The 22,218-nt window shown below is 45.4% G+C and overlaps 1 protein-coding gene across 1 annotated transcript in view; it reads right to left on the reverse strand.

The window, feature by feature from the left end:
* gli3 (GLI family zinc finger 3) overlaps window positions 1-22,218 on the reverse strand; it is a 99,497-nt gene that overhangs the window by 6,304 nt on the left and 70,975 nt on the right. The window contains exons 5-14 of the mRNA XM_079361427.1: window positions 21,672-21,877; window positions 17,711-17,872; window positions 13,816-14,017; window positions 11,761-11,980; window positions 10,638-10,751; window positions 9,565-9,705; window positions 2,468-2,617; window positions 2,196-2,360; window positions 1,812-2,099; window positions 362-755 (exon numbers count right to left, since the gene is read on the reverse strand). Of these exons, the coding sequence (XP_079217553.1) occupies window positions 362-755; window positions 1,812-2,099; window positions 2,196-2,360; window positions 2,468-2,617; window positions 9,565-9,705; window positions 10,638-10,751; window positions 11,761-11,980; window positions 13,816-14,017; window positions 17,711-17,872; window positions 21,672-21,877 (2,042 nt within the window). The remainder of the gene's footprint in view (window positions 1-361; window positions 756-1,811; window positions 2,100-2,195; window positions 2,361-2,467; window positions 2,618-9,564; window positions 9,706-10,637; window positions 10,752-11,760; window positions 11,981-13,815; window positions 14,018-17,710; window positions 17,873-21,671; window positions 21,878-22,218) is intronic.

Raw genomic sequence — 22,218 nt, forward strand, 5'->3', positions numbered from 1 at the left:
TCTATCTAAAAATGCATCCGTGCAAAGTGCCAATCTTTAATCCTATGTTGGAAGACGGATAATCTGTGCAATAACTCCAAAGAAGACTTTGGAGAAACATTATCCAGAACATTTTTTCTGGGCAGCAGTGGCTCAGAGGTTGAACGTGTTGTCCAATCAGCAGACTTGAAATGTGAGGCCCGATTCCTGCAGTTCACATGTCACACTGAGACAAGACAATGATGGACTGCGAAGGCATGTGATGACATTATTTTTATTAGCAGCCTGGAACTATGCACTGACATGTATTCTTAAACCCAATTTTTTCATCAAATGTTGTACTTTTTTTTTAAACTTGCAAAGTTTAATAAGTTAACCTTACCTTTCCCCAAGATGGTGGGTAGTGTGGAGCCTTTAGGAGGTGGTGTAGGGGACAGGGTCCCTGGCCTGGGCAGCGCTCCATTCACCTGCTTCAGCCTTTCCATCTTGATATGCTCCATCCAGCGCACGGGGCGGCCAACACTTCGCCTCGCCTGCAGGGTCAGCATGGCTGTAGTTGCCGTGGAGACTGTGGAGTCCATAATGGGGGCCGGCTCACCCTCACACTCCTCCTCTGCCTCCCCTTCTTTTTCCTCTTTCCCCTCGTTCTCCTCCAGCCCCTCCCCTGGTGAGCGTCCGGCGCTCACAGCAAGCTGGACTCCACTGCTGAGATAGGTGCCGAAGGGGGACTGGTCACTGCTGCATGTAGACTCACCGCCAGGGCTTGGCTGAGACGCCTGACAGTCACAGGTCAAGGGAACAGACAGGAAAGAAAAGAAATGGAAATTAGAAGTTAAAATCAAGTTGATCTCATGTGAGTCACGGGAAGTTTAACAGTGTCATGTGTCACAAACAATGATCCGACGTAACCCGTTGAAGTATGCATTCCTTAACAAATTATACAATGATAAAAATCTATATAAGACATTTAAGAAAGAAAAAATACTTGTTCAGAGAATGATGCATAAACACTGAGGTTTAATCTGGAAAACTCCTGCATGTATTCCTCAAGAGAAAACAAGTGATCCAGGAGAGAACGGCATGAGTGATGCCTCCCCGTGTTCTCACCAGTAGAGACTCAAATAAAAAATGGGTTTTTTTTTTTTTTTTGAGGATACACAAATAGCCTCTTACGTTAAAGGCTGGTGCCTAATTATGTTGTTCACTGACTTTAGGAACTATCTTGCACTGAGAAATAGTTAATTTCTTTGTTGGCATGCACTGTCCTCACTGTTTTAAGGTCTTCGCCTTGTTTACGGTGTGTTCTGGCAGCACAATGAAGCCCAGAGCTTTTATTCAGGCGTGCTCTCAGTACCCTCGCAGCTCTGCCCAAAGGCAAGGCACGACTGTCACACAAGCTGAATTGCCTTTAGTAAATGTCACGTGTGCTTCTTACAATGTTTTACAATGAAATGACTCAAAGAAACGACTGTGCGGGATGAATGGAAACGTTGGTTTTGGTGAAAGTTGAGCAGTTGTTATGGGATGAGAAAAGTCTGACAGACAAATATAGAGATACCTATCTCACCTGATTACCCACTGTCCTTAGGAAAGGGAAGGAGAGACATGCCGAAGCATTGAATAGAAGAAAAGGTTTACTGGTTAGAAGACTTCAGGGTTAAATGATCGTGGCCCAAGAGAATGATAAACCACACAGAAAGCTGAATAATAGGTTCTATTACTACTATGTATAAGTAAAGGAATGCAGAGAATATTAGTCGACAGCAATCACACAATGTTAAAGCTGTGAGTGTCTGCAAAATGAAAAACAAAAAGCCGAGGGTAAGTCTCACCATAGGCTTCTCTGTCTTGATGGACTTGACCTGCAGACATTCATCCTGTTTTGAGGTAGCATGGTTGTACTCCCTTTGGTCCGTATACCCACCCAGGGGGTGGTGCCCTGGGGACCGTCCCTGGCTGTTGCCCCCAGGCTCCCTGGGGGGCGGAGGGCGCGGGTAATCTCCACGCTGCTTCTTTGTAACATGCGCCTCTGGTCCGTGAACCGTCTTCACATGCTTGCGTAAGGAGCTGGGGTCTGTGTAGCGTTTGGTGCAGCCTGGGATTTTGCACACATACGGTTTCTGAGAGTGACAGGAGAAGGATGAGCTGTGAGAAACATGTTTGCTTATAGAAGCGGTAAGAACAACACGACCGTCTGGCATGCACTTTCTCAATACCTCATTTGAGTGTGTGCGGTTTTGATGCTTGGCCCGATCTGAAGCATTAGAAAACGCCTTGTTGCAGCCTTCGTGCTCACACACGTAAGGCTTTTCTCCAGTGTGGGAACGTAAATGAGTTTTAAGGTTTTCCAGACGGGAGTAGGCTTTGGCACAGCCCTCAAACTGCAGGAAAGAAGAAGAGAACATCACTCATAGATCCTGTGTAAGCAAGTTACATGTACAAGTGAAAAGCCTACAATTAAACGCAGTAAATTGAGCGTTATCCTTACCGTGCACTTGTGGGGTTTTTCCCCAGTATGCCTGCGCATGTGGACCACCAGCATGTATTGAGCCTTGAAGGGCTTCTGCTCTCGAGAGCATTCCTCCCACCGACAAACAAACTCCTTCTTCTCCCCGTGGATGTGGTCGTTGTTGATGTGCTGGGGGGGGAAAAAAAAAGACAACAGAACTTAAACCAGAGCCATGAGTGGATTCTCTCTGGAAACAAGACGTGAAGAAGTTCACGATGTCATGAGACTCATTCATCAACCGCTGTTAGGACGACATTTGTTCTTAAAACCATCTGATGCAGTTTTTAAGAACATTCAAGAAGAAGTTTCTTATCTGGGATCTGAAGAAGTTCCAACCAAACCAGAGTACTGTATTTAGATACATGCTTTATATGTAGGCAACTTATATTTCAAATATGTTGTTGATTTAAAAGAAATTCTAAATAGAGGCTGAAAAGGGAACCTTTTGTTGGGGTCGCATGGAATTTAAATGGGGTCGCCGATTAGGGTCAGGCTTTTTGCTAAGCTAATTAGCAATTAGGAATTAGCATGAGGAACAATTTCAGAACACAGGTGCGAAAAATTCTGCAGTTTAAGAACAGCTTCGTGAATCTGCCTCTTCTGAAGATCTTTTTAAGAAACACAGGTTTGAGAACAAACAGGAAGATATAGGTGAATGAGGTCCAACGTCATCTCGTCTTGAAATTGGTAAGGGAACGTTTGCTCGATAGCAAAACCTGCAGATACTGGTTTGCATCCCTGTAATGTATTACTTTGTTGGTACGCCCTCTATTAAAGTATTTTCACCTCATTTGGAGTCACTTTTTCTGGTTTATTTCCACCGTCACTCAGTCTGCACAAACAAAGGGAAAAAGGCAGAGTTGTGTGCCTCGGTGTCCGATCTAAACAGGATTGTCAAATAAAACCCTGTCACCTCGCATCACATTGGGCTCCTGCCCCCTAGGTGACAAGTGCTGACAGTTGTGCTGCCGTGGCAACTTCCAATCTGAAGCTTAAGAGGAAGATGAGACGGGAAGGGAGGCGGGGAAAAAAAGGGGGCAAGAAATCAGAAGTTCAGTCGCAGCATCTAAAAAGAAAGGGAGGGCTTTACAAGTCCAGCCAGGCATTATATCTGTTAGCACCATCCTTTCCTTTTTCTCTATCTGTCTCCTGTTAAAGCAGGTAAGTGGTGGATGTTTCAGAGGATTGAAGGTTAGGAGGAATAAATAGGCCTGCTGACTTAGAACCTCAGGGGACAAAGTCAACATCTGGCGGTCTTTCAGGGGCATCACTGTGGTGGCCTCTGAAGTTCCTTTCTGGGAGCAATTCAAACCCAGAGAGACAGACACAATATCCTGACCAAAAGAAACCTGCATTATTACATTCCTGAGCAGCAAAGAAGAGTCTTTTTTTACCTTGAGGCGGAACGAAGAGGCAACAGGAGAAACGGAAAGAGGGGATAAGCAGGGAGACTTTCAGCTGAACGCTCGGGGAAACCGTGCTTTCTTTTGAGCACTTACTCTGAAAATTGTTCAGCTCTAAACCATGCGGGAGCAAAGTAAATAAAGAGTCAAGGGGTCAGTTCCCTTCAATGCGTGACACTGCTCCGACAAAGGCGTCTTTGTGCCGTCCTTGTGCCCTGCCTGCTGGCCAGATCATGACCCCTGTAGAACCATGAACCGTGACCATGGCGTCCACGAGGAACTATTTTATATCTTTCTTCAAGACTTATTGACCTCAAGTCACTTCCAGCAAAAAAAACCCAGTGAACTCACACACTATAGTCATAGTAAAGGAAGAGCGTTGGAAAAATAAGTCAGCGTAGTAAAAGCAGGGAACAACAGCAAAAGCAAAAAGTCAAATTGACACTAAAATATCTGCAAAGGGCCACCATTATTCTCAGCTGACGTTTCTTTAATTTCAAAGTGACAAAACAAGACTAATTCCACAGCAAATGATTGGGGGACTGGATGACCACAGACGTTAGTTAAGTTTCCCCAAGATTGATCTCCTCCCCGAGCTCGGTCCGAGCCTCAGAAAAACCTGACTCGTCTTCTCCTTTTCTTCCTCTCTGTGAGGGAATCCCTGTGGCAAGCCATCGCTCTGTTGTGAGGCAGCGTTCAATATCCCCGGGCTGAGAGCGATGGGAGCGCGCTGCGGTGCTGGATCACGCGGGTGGCTGGCACAATGTGAACGCACACACACACACACACACACACAGACGGATACACACTCACACCCTGTTTGTACAAATGAAGGAGGTCGTTGACGGGTGTGATGCATGAGCCTCTGAGCTGACAAAGAGCGGGGACAGACAGCTCGGGGTGAGGGGCCGGCGAGGAGCCTAATGGCATGATCTAATGGCAATTCTTATTGAATCAATAATCTCCATGCTGAGCAGACAGGCCCTGTTGGCCGGCTAAATCGACAAACAGGTGCTGATAGCAGCCGAGCGGCAGGTTATTCATCTTCCCCCTGCCAGCTTATCGGCCAACAACTGTAAAAACGCCACCAAGATGGATTTAGAGGAGAGTCGCACGACAGGGAGCACGAGGGACACGGACACAGGGGACACTGTGGCCGTCTGTGACGTATGAGAGGTGCAAGTACACACACACACACACACACACACACACACACACACACACACACACACACACGCTGCATCACTAAAACATCCAGAAACATAATTTGCCGTAAAACACACAGTTTTACATTTAGCTTTAAAAGAATAAAAAGCTCTCCTTCTATGCAAATTCTGGAGCCCACACACCTCTACACACATTAATATAACACACTGAATCCCATCTGGGTTTTTTTCAGGCTATTTACGAGCGTTTGCCCACTTCAGCATCCATCTCCATGTCTCCTTATCAAACCCTCTCTGGGACGCCGTCCTCATGCATTAGAATGCAAGCGTGCATGAAAAGAGGGGCCTGTTTACAAGGCAATTTCACTAAGCTGTGGGACCCGCAACACCGTTTAGCTTTATCAAACATCGCCTAATAAATCATATGCTCTTTTGTGATGTCAGTTGCTGAAGTGCTTTGTGTAAAGAGAGGGAGGAAGAAAAAGGAGCGTGGAAAAAAGGCAAAAGAAGAGAGGTAAGGGAGGAGGGGGGGAGGGGGGGGGGGGGGGGGCAGGGAGGAGAGGGGGAGTTAAAGAGGGAAAAATTGAGAGAGCGAGGAAAGAAGGGAGGAGAATGAGTGAGTAAGCGAGCAGGGGGCAGGGAGCTGGAATTGGCATGTGTAATTCAGCACAGTCTTTTCATCTTAAGAGTAAGATACTCTTGACAGATAAGGAGCCTAATCCTTCTCCTGATCAAAAAAAATCTGCATTTTACCAATTAAAAGCCGTAGCCGGCAGCCAGAGAGGGGGGCTGCCTTCAGACTGCGCCCGTGTTTATCTCGCTTTAACACCAGGGAGGCGCACAGCAGCCGCCTCAACAAGGCTGCACACGGGGAGAGCCAGCTCCCCCACACGGGGAGAGCCAGCTCCCCCCATCACAGCGCCACCTATGTAGATGACCTGGAAGAGAACGGTTGACTGTGGTGGGTGGGATAGGCCTGATGAGCTGCGAGAACACACACAAACAAGACCACCAACTCCAATAAGACTGTCTTCGTATATCATCCTAAAAAAAAAAACCCGTCTAACAGTTCAAGGTCATGTTCACAGGAGAACAGAAATGTCTTCCAACGGGAGGATAAAAACACTTTAAAGCTCCTGTGAGGAGTTTTTGGGTGCTTATGAAACTGACTGAAATCAACAGTGATGCCTTCGTATGACTTATAAAAGCAAACCACTCCATCAGCAACAGCACTGAACATTTTTCTAGATCGTGATTTTCAAAGAGTGTAAGTTCTGCGGCGGGGTAGGTGTCACAGGAGACTTTATACAGCAGGCTGCAGAAACAGCAAAAAAAAACAACATTTAATCGACAGCAGGATCAGATTGTTTATTTTATTAAACACGACCTAAACATGCACAGGAATGGATTATCAACGGGACATGATTTCCACAAGGGGGCGCCAAAAGCGAAACTAACGAAGTCAGGAGCTTTAAATGAAAACAGTGAAGAGATTTGATTTATAAAGGAACAATAAATAAATTGGACTTCTTAATTTCTCAATCATATGTTTGAAAATCAAATTTAACCTCCACACAAAACTACATGATACTATTTTTTGTCCTCCCACATCTTACAACTCCAGAAATAATGCTTACATGCTTTTTTCCCCCCCCATCATACCAGGGCACTAAAGATGCATCTCTCCCTCATAGATTACTCTAAAGTGAAGTCTCAGCATTAGATCGCTGAGAAAATAACAGAGTGTTGAGTAAGACCATATTAGGGAAATATTGCAGCGTGGGGGTTTGGTTGGCATCTCTGGCGACACAACCAGAGGAAAAAGAAGGACCACTTCAAGAGAGACATTAAAGAAGCCACCAGGCCTTATCTTTAAAAGTGCTCGCTCCGAGGGGAAAGAGGGGGGGGGAGAGAAAATGAAAGAGAAAATGAGAGCGGGAGAGGTTTGTGCCCAAACATGGGGGAAGCAAAAGAATGTGGGAAAGTGTGAGAGGGGGAGATGGAGAGAGGTATAGGGAGTGGAAATGTAAGAAATGAAATAAATACAGCAAAGAAAAAATTGACACCCGCCTCGCTTTTGCTGACTGGGTAGGCCAGATAAGTGAGCTAAATTGCGTAGATCTGATGTGTATCTTATCGGCGGCACCGAGAGCGCTTAAGTGCAGATGATAAAGGAACGGCGTGGCACGTCATGGTGAGAGCACGTTGGAGGGTGTGGAAAATATGCATGAAGAGCGCGGCAGGAGTGCTTTTGAACAAGGTGGAACGCAGTGAGGGTGGCGTGAAGGCTTCAATCTAAAATTAGGCCAACCACCAAGGGGAGGACGCGTTTAGAACAGAGCGACTGCTAGGACTTTAAATAATCATTTCATGACGTCGATCGTCAACATGGCAGTCAAGACTTTTATAAACCTTTGTATAAACTTTATTTAAAGGCTGGTGGGTAACAGAACAAGGAGAAACTGTTTTTTTTTTCTTGTCATGTTTTTCCCCCCCAAAGCTATTCGAAAAAAAGACAAGTACAGGGGGAAGGGACGCTCTATTGTTTGGTTGTATGGAACCCCCGAACCCCCTCCCAGTGTGCGAGGAGAGCCACTGTGGTCCAAATACTGTACTTATCCTATTACTGAGGGGGGTGGGGGGGGGGCGCGGAGAGATAAGAGCATTTTCTCGTCCGCGCTTCAGAATTAGAGGGCAGGGACTCTGTAGGCGAAGACTTTTATTGGCATCGCTCTGCATATCTGCATGTGCATAGAAAATGAGAAATAAAATGCAATATCAGGAAGTCAAATGTGATGGGGGAGAGAGAGAGAGAGAGAGAGAGAGAGAGAGAGAGAGAGAGAAAAAACAATTCCATAATGGAAAAATGGGAAACTAATAAGGATTTTGCTGGTGATCTGATAAGAAGGGCAGCTTGGCAAGGTTGAAGAGGTATGAGAGGACATTGTTTTAGTGCTCTGATGGCCACCTGGTGCGACTACAGGAGGGGGAGTGTGTGAGCGAGCTTTTTCTCAGTCCCCCCCCCCTCCCTCCTCCTCCTCCTCCTCCTCCTCCTGCACCACCTTTACTCATCTCACCTCCTGAAACAGGAGCAAGAAGTTGTCAAGATCCTCAACCTTTGAGCCGAGCCCTTCAAACACTGGAGGCAGCCCATTCCGCGCTGAGGATATCAATTATAGATAGGGGTTACCACCGCGGCAGAGGATTGCAATGTCAAGACGGCAAATAGACAGCTGTGAAGAGCTGAGGATCTTTCTATCAGATGTGTTGTGATGTGTGTTTCATGTGTGTGCGAGCGAGCGCGCGTGTGTGTGTGTGTGCCAGCATCCCTTGTTCAAGGCATCATATTGGTGTATTTTCACCACTTCTCCAACTTCAGCGCTCTCTGTTAGCAGACCGAGGGGTGACGGGTTCACAGGCCACAACAGAGCAGCAGAGCTAATAGCGTCAGTGTAAGTAGCCCCTACAGTGGAGGAGGGCACAGCCATAATATCATTAATATTTAGCTTAACAGTGACCCCTCTGGCGCAATAAGATGAGAGCCATCCATCTCCTGGGCTGTGTGAGAGTTGTGATAACAGGCAGGAGGAGGAGGAGGAGGAGGAGGAGGGACGGACCAGCGTTGTACACAAAGCTCACATCCTGACTCTGGGAGGCTTAACCCGCCTGAATCAGTTAGCCCCGTTCAGCTTTTTTGAGCCCATTACCACCGTCCCTGGACCCAATCACGGCACCCAGCAGCAGTATCAGTCAACGCCTGCAGCTCTGGACTCCACTGTGCTGGAAGCCGCCGCTGCTGCTGCTGCAGGCCTTAACAGAGGAGGTTTTTCATGTGGTACAGCGAGCAGCTGAAGTTGCTGTGATCAACGAAGCTTGAGGATACAAACGCTGAAATCTCTGACAGCATAAAACCAAAAACACTGTGAATCTTGTTTTTAACGAGCTTTTTACAAAAGCTGTTAATGGAGCTCTGGGAACATGTTGCAGCGGCTGGCACCATATTCACCTGAATTCAGCTGTTCTCCTTTGTTGCTATCGGTAACCATAATATTCCTGCTGTGTCGGCTACTGTTTTGAAGAAGCTAGTGCACGTTGTTTTTAACCCTGTTAGTGTTTTACTTATGTTTTGTGTTTGTGCTCTTCATGGATGTACAGCACTTTGTCACAGCTATGGCTGTTTAAAGCGCTTTATAAATAAAGTTGAGTTGAGTTGAGAACTTGGTGCTTTGACTAGCCCATCCTATTGGCTGACACGTTTTTGTCTGAGGCTTCTTGAACTTGTATTGGTCGCATCACAACATTGTCACAGAAGATAATTAGAGCCTTTATTAGGTCTTTCTTAACTGTGAGAAATGCTACTATGTTAGCTTACAGGAAATCTTGATTGAAATATCTTTTATCTATCCAATGACGAGAACTACTTTGAGCAGCTCATGTGGACAATGAAAGACTTTAAATAAGCAGCTTGTATCCATGTTTTTCATGTTTTTGTTTCCGTGCTACTTACTTGTACGAGCTGCTCCTGCGTGTCAAACTCGCGGCAGCAGTTCTCCCAATGGCAGTTTGTCTCATAAACCACCTCCGGCTCCTGTTTGTTCTCGTCCTTGTCCCCTTCCTCCTTCACCAGGGTCATCCCATCAGGATGGTCCTGAGTCAGATCGGAGGGAAAAAAGTTCTGCTTTAATAAACAACATGAATGGAAATAAATGTAGTCTATTTAAGGTTTGACGTTTAATTAAGGAGCTGCCTTCTTCTCTCTAACATCTGTCCTTTTTTTTTTTTTTTTTGCACCACCCTGCTGGTTTCCATGAAAGGCTGAGTGAAAAATGATTTGGTTACAGGTCTCAGTGGCGGTGCCCCTGTGAAGCTGGCCTTGTTTGGCCGTCTGGGAGAAGAAGTCTGGAGAGCGGAAATGTAGCGCTGAAAGCCCCTCTCTGTACCTGGGGGGGTTTTTTTATACGGCAGCACTGGGCCAGTTTTTGAGGAATCTAACCCCCTTTTTCCTGTTGTAGGTTGCTCTATTAGCTCAGACATATTTCACTGTCACAGTTGTGTGGCTGAGTGGAGCAGGAGAGCTGGTGTGGGCTCACTGAGGGGAGCTTCCACCACATCTGCTGCTCTTCCAATATGGACCCTAATAAGGAGGGGGGGGGGGGGTTTATTCCTGCCGATACAAACACAAAACTGTTATCATATTTCTCTTTTAGTTTTTCAGCCACCTTCAATTTTTGATTACACACACAAAAACAAAAAAAAAAAAAACAATTTCCCTTCCAGCTTCACAAAGATCGATGAATTGTTTCGCTTTCAGAAACAGGAACTGATAAGAGCCGTGTGGGAAACTTACACGCACGAGCAGCCAAATGCAGGTAAACAAATACAAACTGTGGCTGCTCAGCTTGTCTACTGTTGCAGCCGTTTTGGCTCCTGACCAGACTTTCTATAGGCTTCGTGTTCCAGAGGGAAATTTACACATAGTGTTTGCAAGAAGCTGGACTGCTACTAAATATTCTACGGAGTCTGTAATAAACACATGCACGCTTCCAGTATAATATAGCTAAGGCTGCAGGTGATCCTCACCTGAACGCTCACTGCTCCTGGGCTCGGCAAATCTTCCTCCGGTTTCATTTTGGAGCGTTTGTGGTGCATGGGGTCTCCCGTGCTGCTCACTGCAGATTCACTCGTCGGTTTGATCTGAAGACACAAAAACACATTTTGAAATTCCCAGCTTCGTTTTTTTTTTTTTGTTGACAATATGCCGTTTCATACCTCGCTTATATTTAACACGTAGTCCTCTATGAAAGCATTAAAAATGCATGCGCTGCTTTAAAGGCTCTCAATCATTCGCCTAATCAAACAGAAGAAACCGTAATGATTTCCAGGCAGGAGCGTTATACAAATGAAAAACACTGCAATTCACTGTGTCACATTAGCTCCTCTAATCACAGCAATTAAAACAAACCCATGGACCAATTCAACGAACCATTAACTGAACCAGAGTATGACCTAACTTTGGCCCAGCTTTAAGTTCGCCCTTGGGGGAAATTCTTGTTGCATGCTCAGAAAATATAAAACAATTTACAAGCAAGTCCTGCAAAGTTTGTTCTTTGTTCTTCTTGAAAACTTTCACCTCAAGTTGATCAGTTTTTATAAACTTTTCTGCAGACATGAGAGTCGTCTGTTTCCCCAAAGCAATCTTCTCTCCGTTCAGGAGAAGTGGAAAGATGTTGTTTTTCTATTTGAGTGTGGCCTCATGCACAACAGCACAAATTCAAGCCTTGGTTTTGATTGAATATTGAATATGTACTTCAAATATCGGCCCGCACATACAGTAAGGAGTGTGGAAGGAGAGAAAAAGCCCCTTTGGATCCATCCATCCGTGTCAATATTCCCTCTCTATATCCGTGTTCTCTCTCCAGTGATTAATGGAGTCAGCAGTGGGATTCTATGCTAACAAGCCCCTTGTTGTTTGCTGCAGGCACGTTCTGCAGCGTGCTTGGCAGTCTTAAAAAAACAAACAAAAAAAAAACAAGAGACAACACAAGTAGGAGGAAGCTCCCAGGAGAGGAGCATGTGGAAGGGGGGTCCTGCCTGTACCACGTTAGCTCGCTGCGTTTCACTGAGACGTGGCTGCCATCCGACGACGCCATCCATTACCTGTGATGATGAATGGCACCGGCACACGCGCGGGGGCCGCTCTCACCTGTGAGGAGTCGTTGGAGAGGGCTGAGCGCTCGCTGGCGCTGAGCCCCGAGGGGGGGATGCCGGGTACGGGCCTCTGGGTGGCAAAGGCCGGTGACGGGTGGATGAGGGGCGGGCTGTGGCCGAAAGCAGAGCCCACGATGCCCGGTTGGCGGCCCATGAGCTGCTGGTGCACGTGCAGAGCCACAGGCGTTGGTGGGTAGGCGAAGCTTAGCGCTGGGCTAAAGAGAGCAGACGGAAGAAGGGTTGACCAGTCGTATCGGGGAAATAATAATAAAACTTCACTTGAACATTAGTTGAAATGACATTGAGGCGAGAAAAAAAAGGGGGAAAAGACAGCGAATAAATGGATTATTCTGGATAGTTGGTCTTCCCTGAGGACAATCTGACAGGAGATGGTGTGGTAATGCTGGAACCATGGGACTACAGGCAAATCCCCGCCAATGAATGTTCAGCTTGTTAACACACTGTGAATTATCAGGCGGTCTGTGTAAGGCAGTTTGTCATTCTTCCACTGGGCAAATGATACAGATGATAAACCAACCCGAGTGTGTCGTACAGCCATGTAAATAAAGGGAATAATTCATTTCCTGTTTCCGAGTCTGTTTATTTACCCTCGACCCCCCCCGAGCTAACTTTGTTGATCCTCTAAATCCCAGAAGCCACCACACAACCTCCTCTGGGGTCGGCGCGAGCGCAGGTGAAGCAGCGGATAAACACACATCTGTGTGGCTCCACATTCATCCTGCGCTCTGACGCCTCGCTCTCGCCGCGACCCATACGTCTGCTGATCTTATTACGAGCCGAGTGGAAATCAATGGGCCGAGACACATTTGGGGGCCTATCCGCTTGTCATATCACTCATCAGTCTGTTGGCCCGGGTTATTCGGCTCCTGTCACCGGGACAGCGGCGGAGCGAACTGCGTGATTGATCAGGCTCTTCTTACAGATCGCTGATCAATGGCTGTGGGTGGGGCCATGGATCTTTCCTTTTACACTTTCTCTTCGTTTCTTTTTCCTTCCCCTTTTATGCTGGATGTTTGCACTGGGGGAGGGGGGGGGGGGGGTGATGTATGTGATGTTTGGCGAGGTGTACCTGCAGGATGACTGACACAAGCCGCCGGGGAGGCAGGCTGACTGGCTGGCTGGGAGATCGTCACCCACACGGGGGTTTGATACGAACGCCACACCGCACGCTTTCCTCCTCTCTCACATTATGAAACATTGTGCATTTGTAAATGACAATAACATGGTACAATCCATATGGGCTTCAATCAATGATATCAGAAAAGCTAGTGACATCATTCTTCTACTTCTAATATTTGGATTTCATCCAAATAGATGTCGAGCTTCTTTCTCACATTATGGATCGTCATCTTACACACAGCCAGACGATGACGCAGACAAGTTGTTTACTGAGGGAAATGTGAGATTTTTACATGTCTTAGGAAACAAAAACAAATTTTTTTTTTATGACTCTTCAAACGCTCGAGTTTCCGACTCTGCACCCAAGAAAACTCTTTTTCACAACTCTACCTCTCACCTGCGATTCACAGAATCTCCGAGCAGCGAGTGGTCATCACTGAACGTGTTCGGATGCTTTAAACAGCGATCAATAACTGCCTAAAACATCTGCAGCGTCGGAACAAACAGCAGCTACTTTCATGGGATTTTGAGAGAATTAAAAACATATTCAGGCTCTACGATGGGCAGATTTTTGTTATCTTTTATTTTTAACAAGAAGCTTTAACAGGAAGGAGAGAAGGCGGACATTTTTAGGATTTAGTTTTTGTGCTGTTTATATCTTTGAGAGGTCGGACAGAGGATAGAGTCAGGGGGAATGACATGTGGGAAGGACTACAGCCTACATTTCCCTTTATTCACTAATTTCTGATCATTTCTGAGTTCTTGTCTTGGCAAAGTTTCCTCCTTTAAAATCCCACATTTCTAGTCTGTAATGCAGGAAGTTTTTATTATATAACAAAAAGGTGAAAAGGGAAGAAATGTTGCTGAAGATCTGGGAGCTTAATAATAAAAAAAAGGAGATGAAGTTTACCTAATGGCTCCGGCAGAGAGGTGACCGTAGGAGCCGCTGGTGGACGAGCTGGAGCGGGAGTTGTTGAGCATGGTGACGAGGGAGTTGGGCGAGTTTCGTATCATGGTCTGAAGGTCGAAACTGTGCTCGGAGAGCGGCGAGATGGGCAGAGGGCGCTTCCTGCTGGGCCGCGACGGAAGCCTCGGGCTGGAGAAACGAGAATCTGCAGGATGAAGGAGGAAGAGGAGTCAGAAAAGAACGCTTGAAACATTGTGCGTCGCTGTAAACGAAACCCTTTTTTGCTCTCGTTTCATTCCGTCGATTTGGAGAAGAGCGTCTGCAAAATCTTCAAATTAGTCACAGGCGAGTGACGAGCGCTGATTTTGTGTTTGACTTCATCCAAACTCTCACCTAATCTAACCCCAACAGATGACACTTTTGTCAATCATCATACAAAAGGCTCGTCTGAATGAGTGTTCGGCTGTCACTTGATGCACTGCTTGCATTTCATCCCTGAGAAAACATGCCTTTTATGTTGGAGAAATGCTCCGACGGTGTATGGTAATATTTCATCAAGTCCAATTTGACTCGTTATTCAAATGCAATCAAATGTGTTGACTGGAAGTACTAAAAAGGGGGTTTGAAAAGGTAAAAGGCGGAATCGGCAGAATGCATTCTCTGTGCGCATACAATGAGCCACGGGGAGAGATTAAAACATGACTTTTGTTGTCTTTTCACATGGAGATGTCACAAACAAGACAGGGAAAAAACAGAGGGGAGATGGAAGGAGGGGAGAAAGAAAGAAAGCGCTGAGGGGATGTCGTGCTTTGTGCGTGAACTGACACAATGACTTTGTGACTCAAGACTCGGAAATAAAACATTTTGAGTTATTTGATAAAAGGCGAACAAAACCAGCTTACGCAGCCCCGATAACCCCCCTCCGTATTTACGTCCCCCACAATCCATCCATCTCCCGAACGTAAATGCTCCATCTCTCGTCTGACACATCCAACGATTACAGAGCGCTCCATTCACATGGTAATCAGAGTGTGTGTGTGTGTGTGTGTGTGTGTGTGTGTGTGTGGATGCAGCAGCAGCAGCGGTGTCCTGGCATATGTAGGCCTGACTTTTCTTTCCTGCATGAAGCCGTATGGAGAGCAACACCCCCTTTACGTCGTCATTGTATGGAAAAATATGCCTTTAGTGACGGTGCTGTCGCACACACTCAAATCCCTGCGCGCACACACATTGTTAAAAACAGTGTAGCGTGAATATCACACTATACATTTTTCACTGTGTCATTCAGCTAACGAATAAACCTGAGAAGAGGAAAAACATCTTTTATTCTCGTTTTTTTGGACGTGTTCAGCTTCAACGTCCCAAAAAAACCTGACAGTTCTTTCTTTGAAAACAAGACGAATCCAGCACGGCGTGAAAGAGAGGGAAGCAAGGGTTAGAGTCCCACCACTGCAAAGCCTCATGGGAGTTGTGTTTATTAATGCACAGCCCAAATGATAAATCGGTCAAGCGAGAGAGAGAGGAGCGTCCCGGCTCGTTGCAGGACTGTCCCTCTAATTTCCTCTTGATTTATGGACGGGACGGCCGGTTACGTGCCGCGTCATTAATTCTCGTGGTCGCGGAGGGTTGCAGACGGGACAGACTGACGGCGTTAAGAAATAAAAAGGCCGGCACACCTCGGGCCACCTGAGAGAGACGGAGGTTTTAAACTTCCCAGAGTTACCTTTTTTTTTTTTTTTTGTGCAACAGAAAACTTGTCATGCTATTTAATCAAATCATAAATCTGGAGCTGAATAAAAAGACTTTCCTCTCAGGATTATGCTCTTTATATATTTTATACATTTGATGCCACTTTTTGCTCATTTAAGTGTTTTTAGGGAACTGGCTCACAAACTACAACTCCCTTACAAATGAATAACACATTTACAAAAGCATACAAATGATGTGTTTTTGCATTTTTCTTTTGTGCTTTTCAAACATTTTTGATGAGACGAAATAAATCCCACTTTTCCGCATGTTTTTCCATTTTTTGCCTTTTTTGTAAAAGCATGCAGAAAACGTCGCTCCACTCATTCGATTCGATCATCATCGTAAAAAAAAAAAAAAAAAAAAAAAAAAAAAAGATTTCTGCTCTTCAAATCGTTATTTAAAGAGAACCTATTTATGAGGGGAAAACGTCCGATTAGTGGAATAAATATGTAAAGTTCACGTATAAATAGCACAAACACAGACTTCAGTGTTGTGATCTGAGAGAGTTATGGCACTAATTAGGCAGTGCGAACAGAGACAATAGCCCATTAAAGCAGGAAAAGGCAGGACAGGCTCATTGTTTCATTAGCAGTGCTCTCGCTGAAGCTAATTACACTGATGTGAAATAGACTCAAACAGCCGCAGTAACATAGTAGCCCAGATTATCAGCACAAGCCTCTTGATAGTCTCTTCTTTGTGTGCCTGTTTTTTTTTTCTTTTCCTCAAATCCAACAAAGCTTTAAAGTGTTAATTTCTCTGGCGTTGGAACACACATTGTTGAGACGTTACGAGTTATTACCAGCAATGATCACAGCCGGGGTTTTTTTTGTGTGTTTTTTTTTTAAAGTGAGGAGCATCGCATCTCCACTCAAATTTGGCCCTAATTGTTTTGTTTCAGTCTATTAATCTTAAAAGTGACACAGAAGAAAGGATTTCTCCGGTGATGAATGGCGGGACATTCCAATTCCCACTTATTAGCAATTAATTTTCTGATAGCCGCACAAGTTTGGCTAGTTTTAATTAGTTTGTTCAGAGGAATCGGGGGAACTTCACCCCGGATTTCCATGAAAGCGGCGTCTGCCTGACTAAATACATTCTCATCAAAGGGAGCGGGGTGAGGCTGCGTGACCTTTTTAAGATTCACTGTGCGTTTAATTTCCTATTTACACTTTAAAATAACTCATTAGCATAAGTCCTCTGCACACGGGCCTGAGCCCAACACATTAAGACAAAAGCTCATTTAAATCGTGTCACAGGGAAAGCTGCAGGTCCCTCCTCGCCGCCACAGAGCTGCAGCTTCTTCTATAAATAGAACAAGATAGGTGAATTGTCAAGGTACATTTTAAAAGGTGCAATTCCCACTGGGGCCACCCATGTTATCATCTGCTGTGTGAATGCACTCAGAACACTTTAAGGTGCAGGAATCCCAGCAGGTTTATGTTTTTTGAGCTTCATGAGGATCAAACATTTCGTTCTTTGACTTGTTCAGTTTTAGTTTTTGGGTGTTTTTTTGTGTGCTTTTATTAGAGACGGGACGTGCTGGGGGCGACATGCAGCAAAAGGCCGAGGCCCGGATTCAAACCTCCAGCCGCTGGACATGTGACATGCACCAAACCACTACGTCCCTTTGCCTGAAACTTTTCTTTTCACGTCATTCAGTTTCATGATTATATTAGTATGTTTGAATATATCTTGGGAATGCTACACACTGAAATGTTGTTATTTAAAGGTGTCTGAAGTATCTAAATGTTAGAAGAAAAAAAAAATTTAAAAAAAAAAAAATTCACATCAAATGTTTCATGGAGCAGAAACCCTGAAGCTTTCTGCGTTTGGTAATCTTGATTTTTTTTTTTGTCAGAAAGAATTAGGGCCCACGTCTTCCTTTAAGGACATTCATCACTGCAGTAATAGTTGTCTCAGGTATCACTTCTTGTGTATCAATAGTTCTGCTTCACTTTAAGTAAAGGGTGTGTGAACATTTGCAGCACCCCACGTTTGGAAGAATCCTCCAGAAGTCTTTAAGTCTTGCACTGCTGATCCTGGATCTCATGTAAATCTGATACTGAAGATCCAAATGATCCGCTCCAGGTCAAACCTAATGAGCTACTAACAATGTGTCATGAACTGAGTGAGGTCAGTGCAGACTTACTCTCCATGGCCTGCAGGTACTCCATGTGCAGGGCGCTGGCACTGCTGGCGCCGGCTGTGGACGCCACAGAGGGGAGCAGGTCAGTGGCGTAGGGGCTCCGGTGGCCTGCGAGCAGAGCCATCTGGTGGTAGTACTCTGCTGTGGTGAGGCCCGTGTGAGGCGCTGGAGGAAGAGGAGGAGGAGGATTCAGTGAGATTGGAGGAAAATATAAAAAAGGTACAAGACTGAGAATTTGGAGAACAGAAAAGAAAAAGACAGAGGCGGTGGGGGGGGGAAAGACGACAGGCAGAGCACCTGTGCTGCACCCCAAACCTGCGTTCATTTACATGAGATGCTAATCAGCTCAGCAGAACAGTAATGAGCACATTAGCAACACCCTCAAGTTTAGCAAAACAGCTGCACGGGGAGCATCACCTGAAGTGGAGAGCCTCACTAGGGATTAGCGAGTGCTTGCTCAGAGATTACAGTGAGTGTGCATTAGTGTTTGATTGATGCATTCACAGCGAGCACAGCAGAACCGATCGTCTTACAATACATTTCTTAAACAGCCTTTTCTCTTCTTCTCACCGTTCCTTGATCACTTTAGAGAGAGTGTTTATACGTTTGTATGTGTGTGTGGTAAGAGTATGTGGGCTGACACATCTTTTGCCAGAGATTCTGCTCGTGTGTTTGTACACGTCAGGGCTGCAGTGTGCAGATATGCAACCTGCTCCTTTAAACTGCGTTTGGAAAACAAAAGGCCTAAATCTCTCCAGATATATCTGCATGCATAAAGATGCAGCGAACGATTCTGCCACTTTCTTTTTTTTTCCCCCCTCTCTAAATGCCTCTTCTTTTTTTCAAGTCATTCCGTTAGCTGTTTCATCTTGTAAGTCCTTGAACCATAGCCTAAAAATAAAGATCTGGTGGTGGGCTCCCTTATGCAAAAATATTCAAAGAGGGGGTAAAAAAAAAAAAAGCACAAATTTACAGTTTGGTCTTAGATGCAAATCTGGAATCATTTACAGCAGATTACTTTTTAATTTGTTGTCTGCCAAGTCGGCAATAAAAAAATAAGATCGCAACAATTATTTTTTCATTAATTCCTGCAGATACATTAATGCTTTTTTTATTTTTATTTTTTTTGGAGGGCAGCCGAGTTAAAACTTAAAAGCTGAAATCTTACAGTTGCAAATTCTGTCCCATCAGAATTAAGCAACCAAAAGGTATTAAATTGTACATATAAGATCATTTGTACTGCATGTGAAAACAAAAGGATGCCTAAGTCTGCCCAGATATCTCCGCATGCATAAAGATGCAGCAAACGATTGCCTCTCTTTTCTAAGTCGGTCCCTCAGTTATTTCAATCTGTAAGTCCTTGAACCGGAGCCTAAAAATAAACATCTGGTGGTGGGCTTCCTTATGCAAATATTCAAAGAAAGAGAGAAGGAAAAGACTAACACTGTGGTTTTGGATGCAGATATAGAATCAGTTGAGACTCACAGAGTGCTGCGGATCTTTTTCCCCCCTTATTGAGGAAATAAAGAGAAAATAAAGAAAGAAACAGTGTATGAGGAGATTTCCTCTTAAGGCTGGCCTGCACGCCTGCAATATGCATCCATGATTGGTTGAATGAATGTAAGAACGTTTTTAAATTAATTCGATCTGGGTATTATGTCTTCAGTAGAAGGGGGGGAGTTTCTTAATTGTCTCCAGTGTTCCGCCTTAGCTTTGCTTTTGCATTCAACTATAATGTGGCCCATTCAGGATCCACACAGGAAAAAAAAAAAAAAGGGGGCTTTGCGGAATTTCTAAATCAGAAACGCTGGCACCAGAGTGCGATGCTGGGGGCAAAAAAAAAAAAAAAGTGGGGAGTGGGGAGTGCAGGGTTGGATGGCTGTCAGTGTGGCAGTCGACTTGGAAAAAGGCAGAGAGTTGCCTCAGGACTCTGTGAGCCGACGGGCGCTCCTTCAGCATTACAATAGGATCAGGGGCGAGCCTACCTCTGAACCTCGTCTCGCACAGAAAAGAGAAGAGAAAAGTGAGGGAGGGGCACGAAAAGAGGAGAAAAAAAAGCAAATGTGTGGCAGCGAGAGGGTGGCACCAAATCCCACCCACTTTAAATCTCCATTAGATTCTGTTAATTAATTCATCATTATTTAAATGTACTTTTGCTTTGGAGGAAAAAAAAATGCATATTGGCGCCGGAGTCTCCCTGTAAGCGTGGTGATATACTAACAACACAAAGGCTGATGGGTTAATTAATCACCGGCTTGATTAAAGGAGTAATTAGGTGCCTCATTCACAATTCACAGCATTATGAAGCGAGAAAGGGCGGATCATGTGGTAGGTTGAAGGAACTATTTTGATTTAAACCAAGCCGAAGCTGGTGCACATTAAGTTGCGGTAATGGAAAATTGGAGGGTTTAGAGCTTGAGCCGGAGTTTATACTTCCTGTTCACGAATGTTGGAGAGCAGGAGAGGGGATGAGTGAAGCTGGCAGCAGAGACTCGACTCGTCTTTACTTAGAAACAGCTTCTTACAGACGAGGCTGAGATGAAGTGGAGGGAGTGCCCGTACTATCTGCCCCTTCAGAAAAACACTTGAGCACAAGGTGAGGAGCTGGAGAGGGTCTCTGCTGCCGGCTGCTGAGCGATTGATCCGGGATGACAGCAGGGGGGCGGATAAAGTCATCTGACCTTTGACATGATTTCAGTCATTTCTTTACTTTTAAGATTTATTTTGACCTTTTTTGTGCATTTATTAAAGAGACAGCTCAGTGGATAGAGGTGGACATCAGGGAGAGAGAGAGCGCAGAAATGAGCCAAAGGTCGGATTCGAACCCGCCCTGCTTGGGGGACTTTGTCCTCTGTACATGGGACGTGTGCACTAAGCACTACTCTACTGACACCCCGGTCATTTCTTTAATGCAACTTTTTATTTGCAGCAGGTTTTTGTGCAAACATGAGAACAAGATTACACTGAAGTATTTATACTCCTTTAATTATCCGGCACGGGTTTAAATCTGACCATTCCCCACTCTCTCTATCCGCTTTCCCGTCTCTCTAATAAAGGCATCAAAAACCCAAAATAGAGACATAGTCACTGACAGCAGTTTTACTTTCAGAGTTTTGTTTCCTAACATGAAAAATAACAACAGTCAACAACCAGTCTTTATTTGATAATGATCCTTAATTTGTGAAATAAGAAAAGAAAAGAAGTTTTACTTCTAAATGTATAAAATGTGAAAAATGTTCCAGATTGTTAAATGATCTGTTAAAAGCATGTTTGTCCCACTAACAGCCGCAGCATCGATGAAAAGGACTTTTCTAAAAGAGAATAATTACAGAATTATAGAAACTTCTGAACACTTTCATTTATCATCACTGACTTATTAAATTTCTTTATTTCTCATGAAACCGGCTTCAGTGAGTCTGCTTGAATTAATATCTTTGGTTTGAATCCACCTTCAGGATCCCGAGGGGAAAGACGCTCCCTGTAGGAAACCATAACAGCGTGCAGCTCGCTCCCCCCAACCCTGAACTTGGGTCTACCCCCCTTCCCCCCCCCCCCCCCCCCCCGTGCAGGTTGTAACTGTACGTGACCCTGCCGCTCACTGAAGCATCCTCCTGAGGTCTGTGACATGACTCACAGATCAAAAGGATTAGCCTCAGCTCCAACCTGAAACCCCCACCCACACACAAAGATCACACCGCACTCATAACGCACCTACCTACCCCCCCCCCCCCCCCCCCCCCCCTTAATAGAGATGGATCTTGTTGCCTCTCACCTGACCTCCTCTGATCTCTGAGAGAAATTAAACTCATACAAAGAATCAGGGTCCCTCCTCTAGCAATCAAAGCTCCCTAATCAATTACAAAATATCATCCTTAGAGGTCCAGATCAATTTCTGCTCCGCTGGGGTCGTGTGCAGGTGTGTGTGTGTGTGTGTGTGTGTGTGTGTGTGTTTCTCTTCATTCACCATCAGCAGGGCTGAGGCCCCGGGTGGCCGACAGAACCGAGATGGACGGGCTGCTGTGGAGCGAGCGGATGTAGTCCATGTACGGGTTGATGTAGGGGTGCGGAGGGTGAAAGGGCGACTCCGCCCCCACAGAGGGGTTCCGCTGGGGCGAGATCCGGATGAGGGAGATGTCGGAGAAAGCTGGACTGCCCGCCAGCGAAGGAGGTCTGCAGAGACACACAGAGGGGAAGAGAGAGAGAGAGAGACAGAGAGAGAGAGAGAGAGAGAGAGAGAGGGAGAACATGAATACACATGTAAATGTCTTCTCTGTGAAACCTTTGTCATTAACGTTGCGTAAACACAACATCAGTTGACTTGTAACAGCAGCATCATGCTCATTGGATCGGAGCGTGACGGACTCCGACCATCCAAACTTTCCTCTGGTGGGTGTGCGGTCAGCGGCAGAGCCAGACAAACGGACTGTGACAGTATCTCTCTGCCTCCGACTGCGAGGCGGAGACGAGAGCGCCGCATTCCACCGGCTCCCTACGCAGACATTTCCTCAGAT

Source organism: Symphodus melops (genome assembly GCF_947650265.1).
Source record: "Symphodus melops genome assembly, chromosome: 14".
In the NCBI taxonomy this organism is placed as follows: Eukaryota; Metazoa; Chordata; class Actinopteri; order Labriformes; family Labridae; genus Symphodus; species Symphodus melops.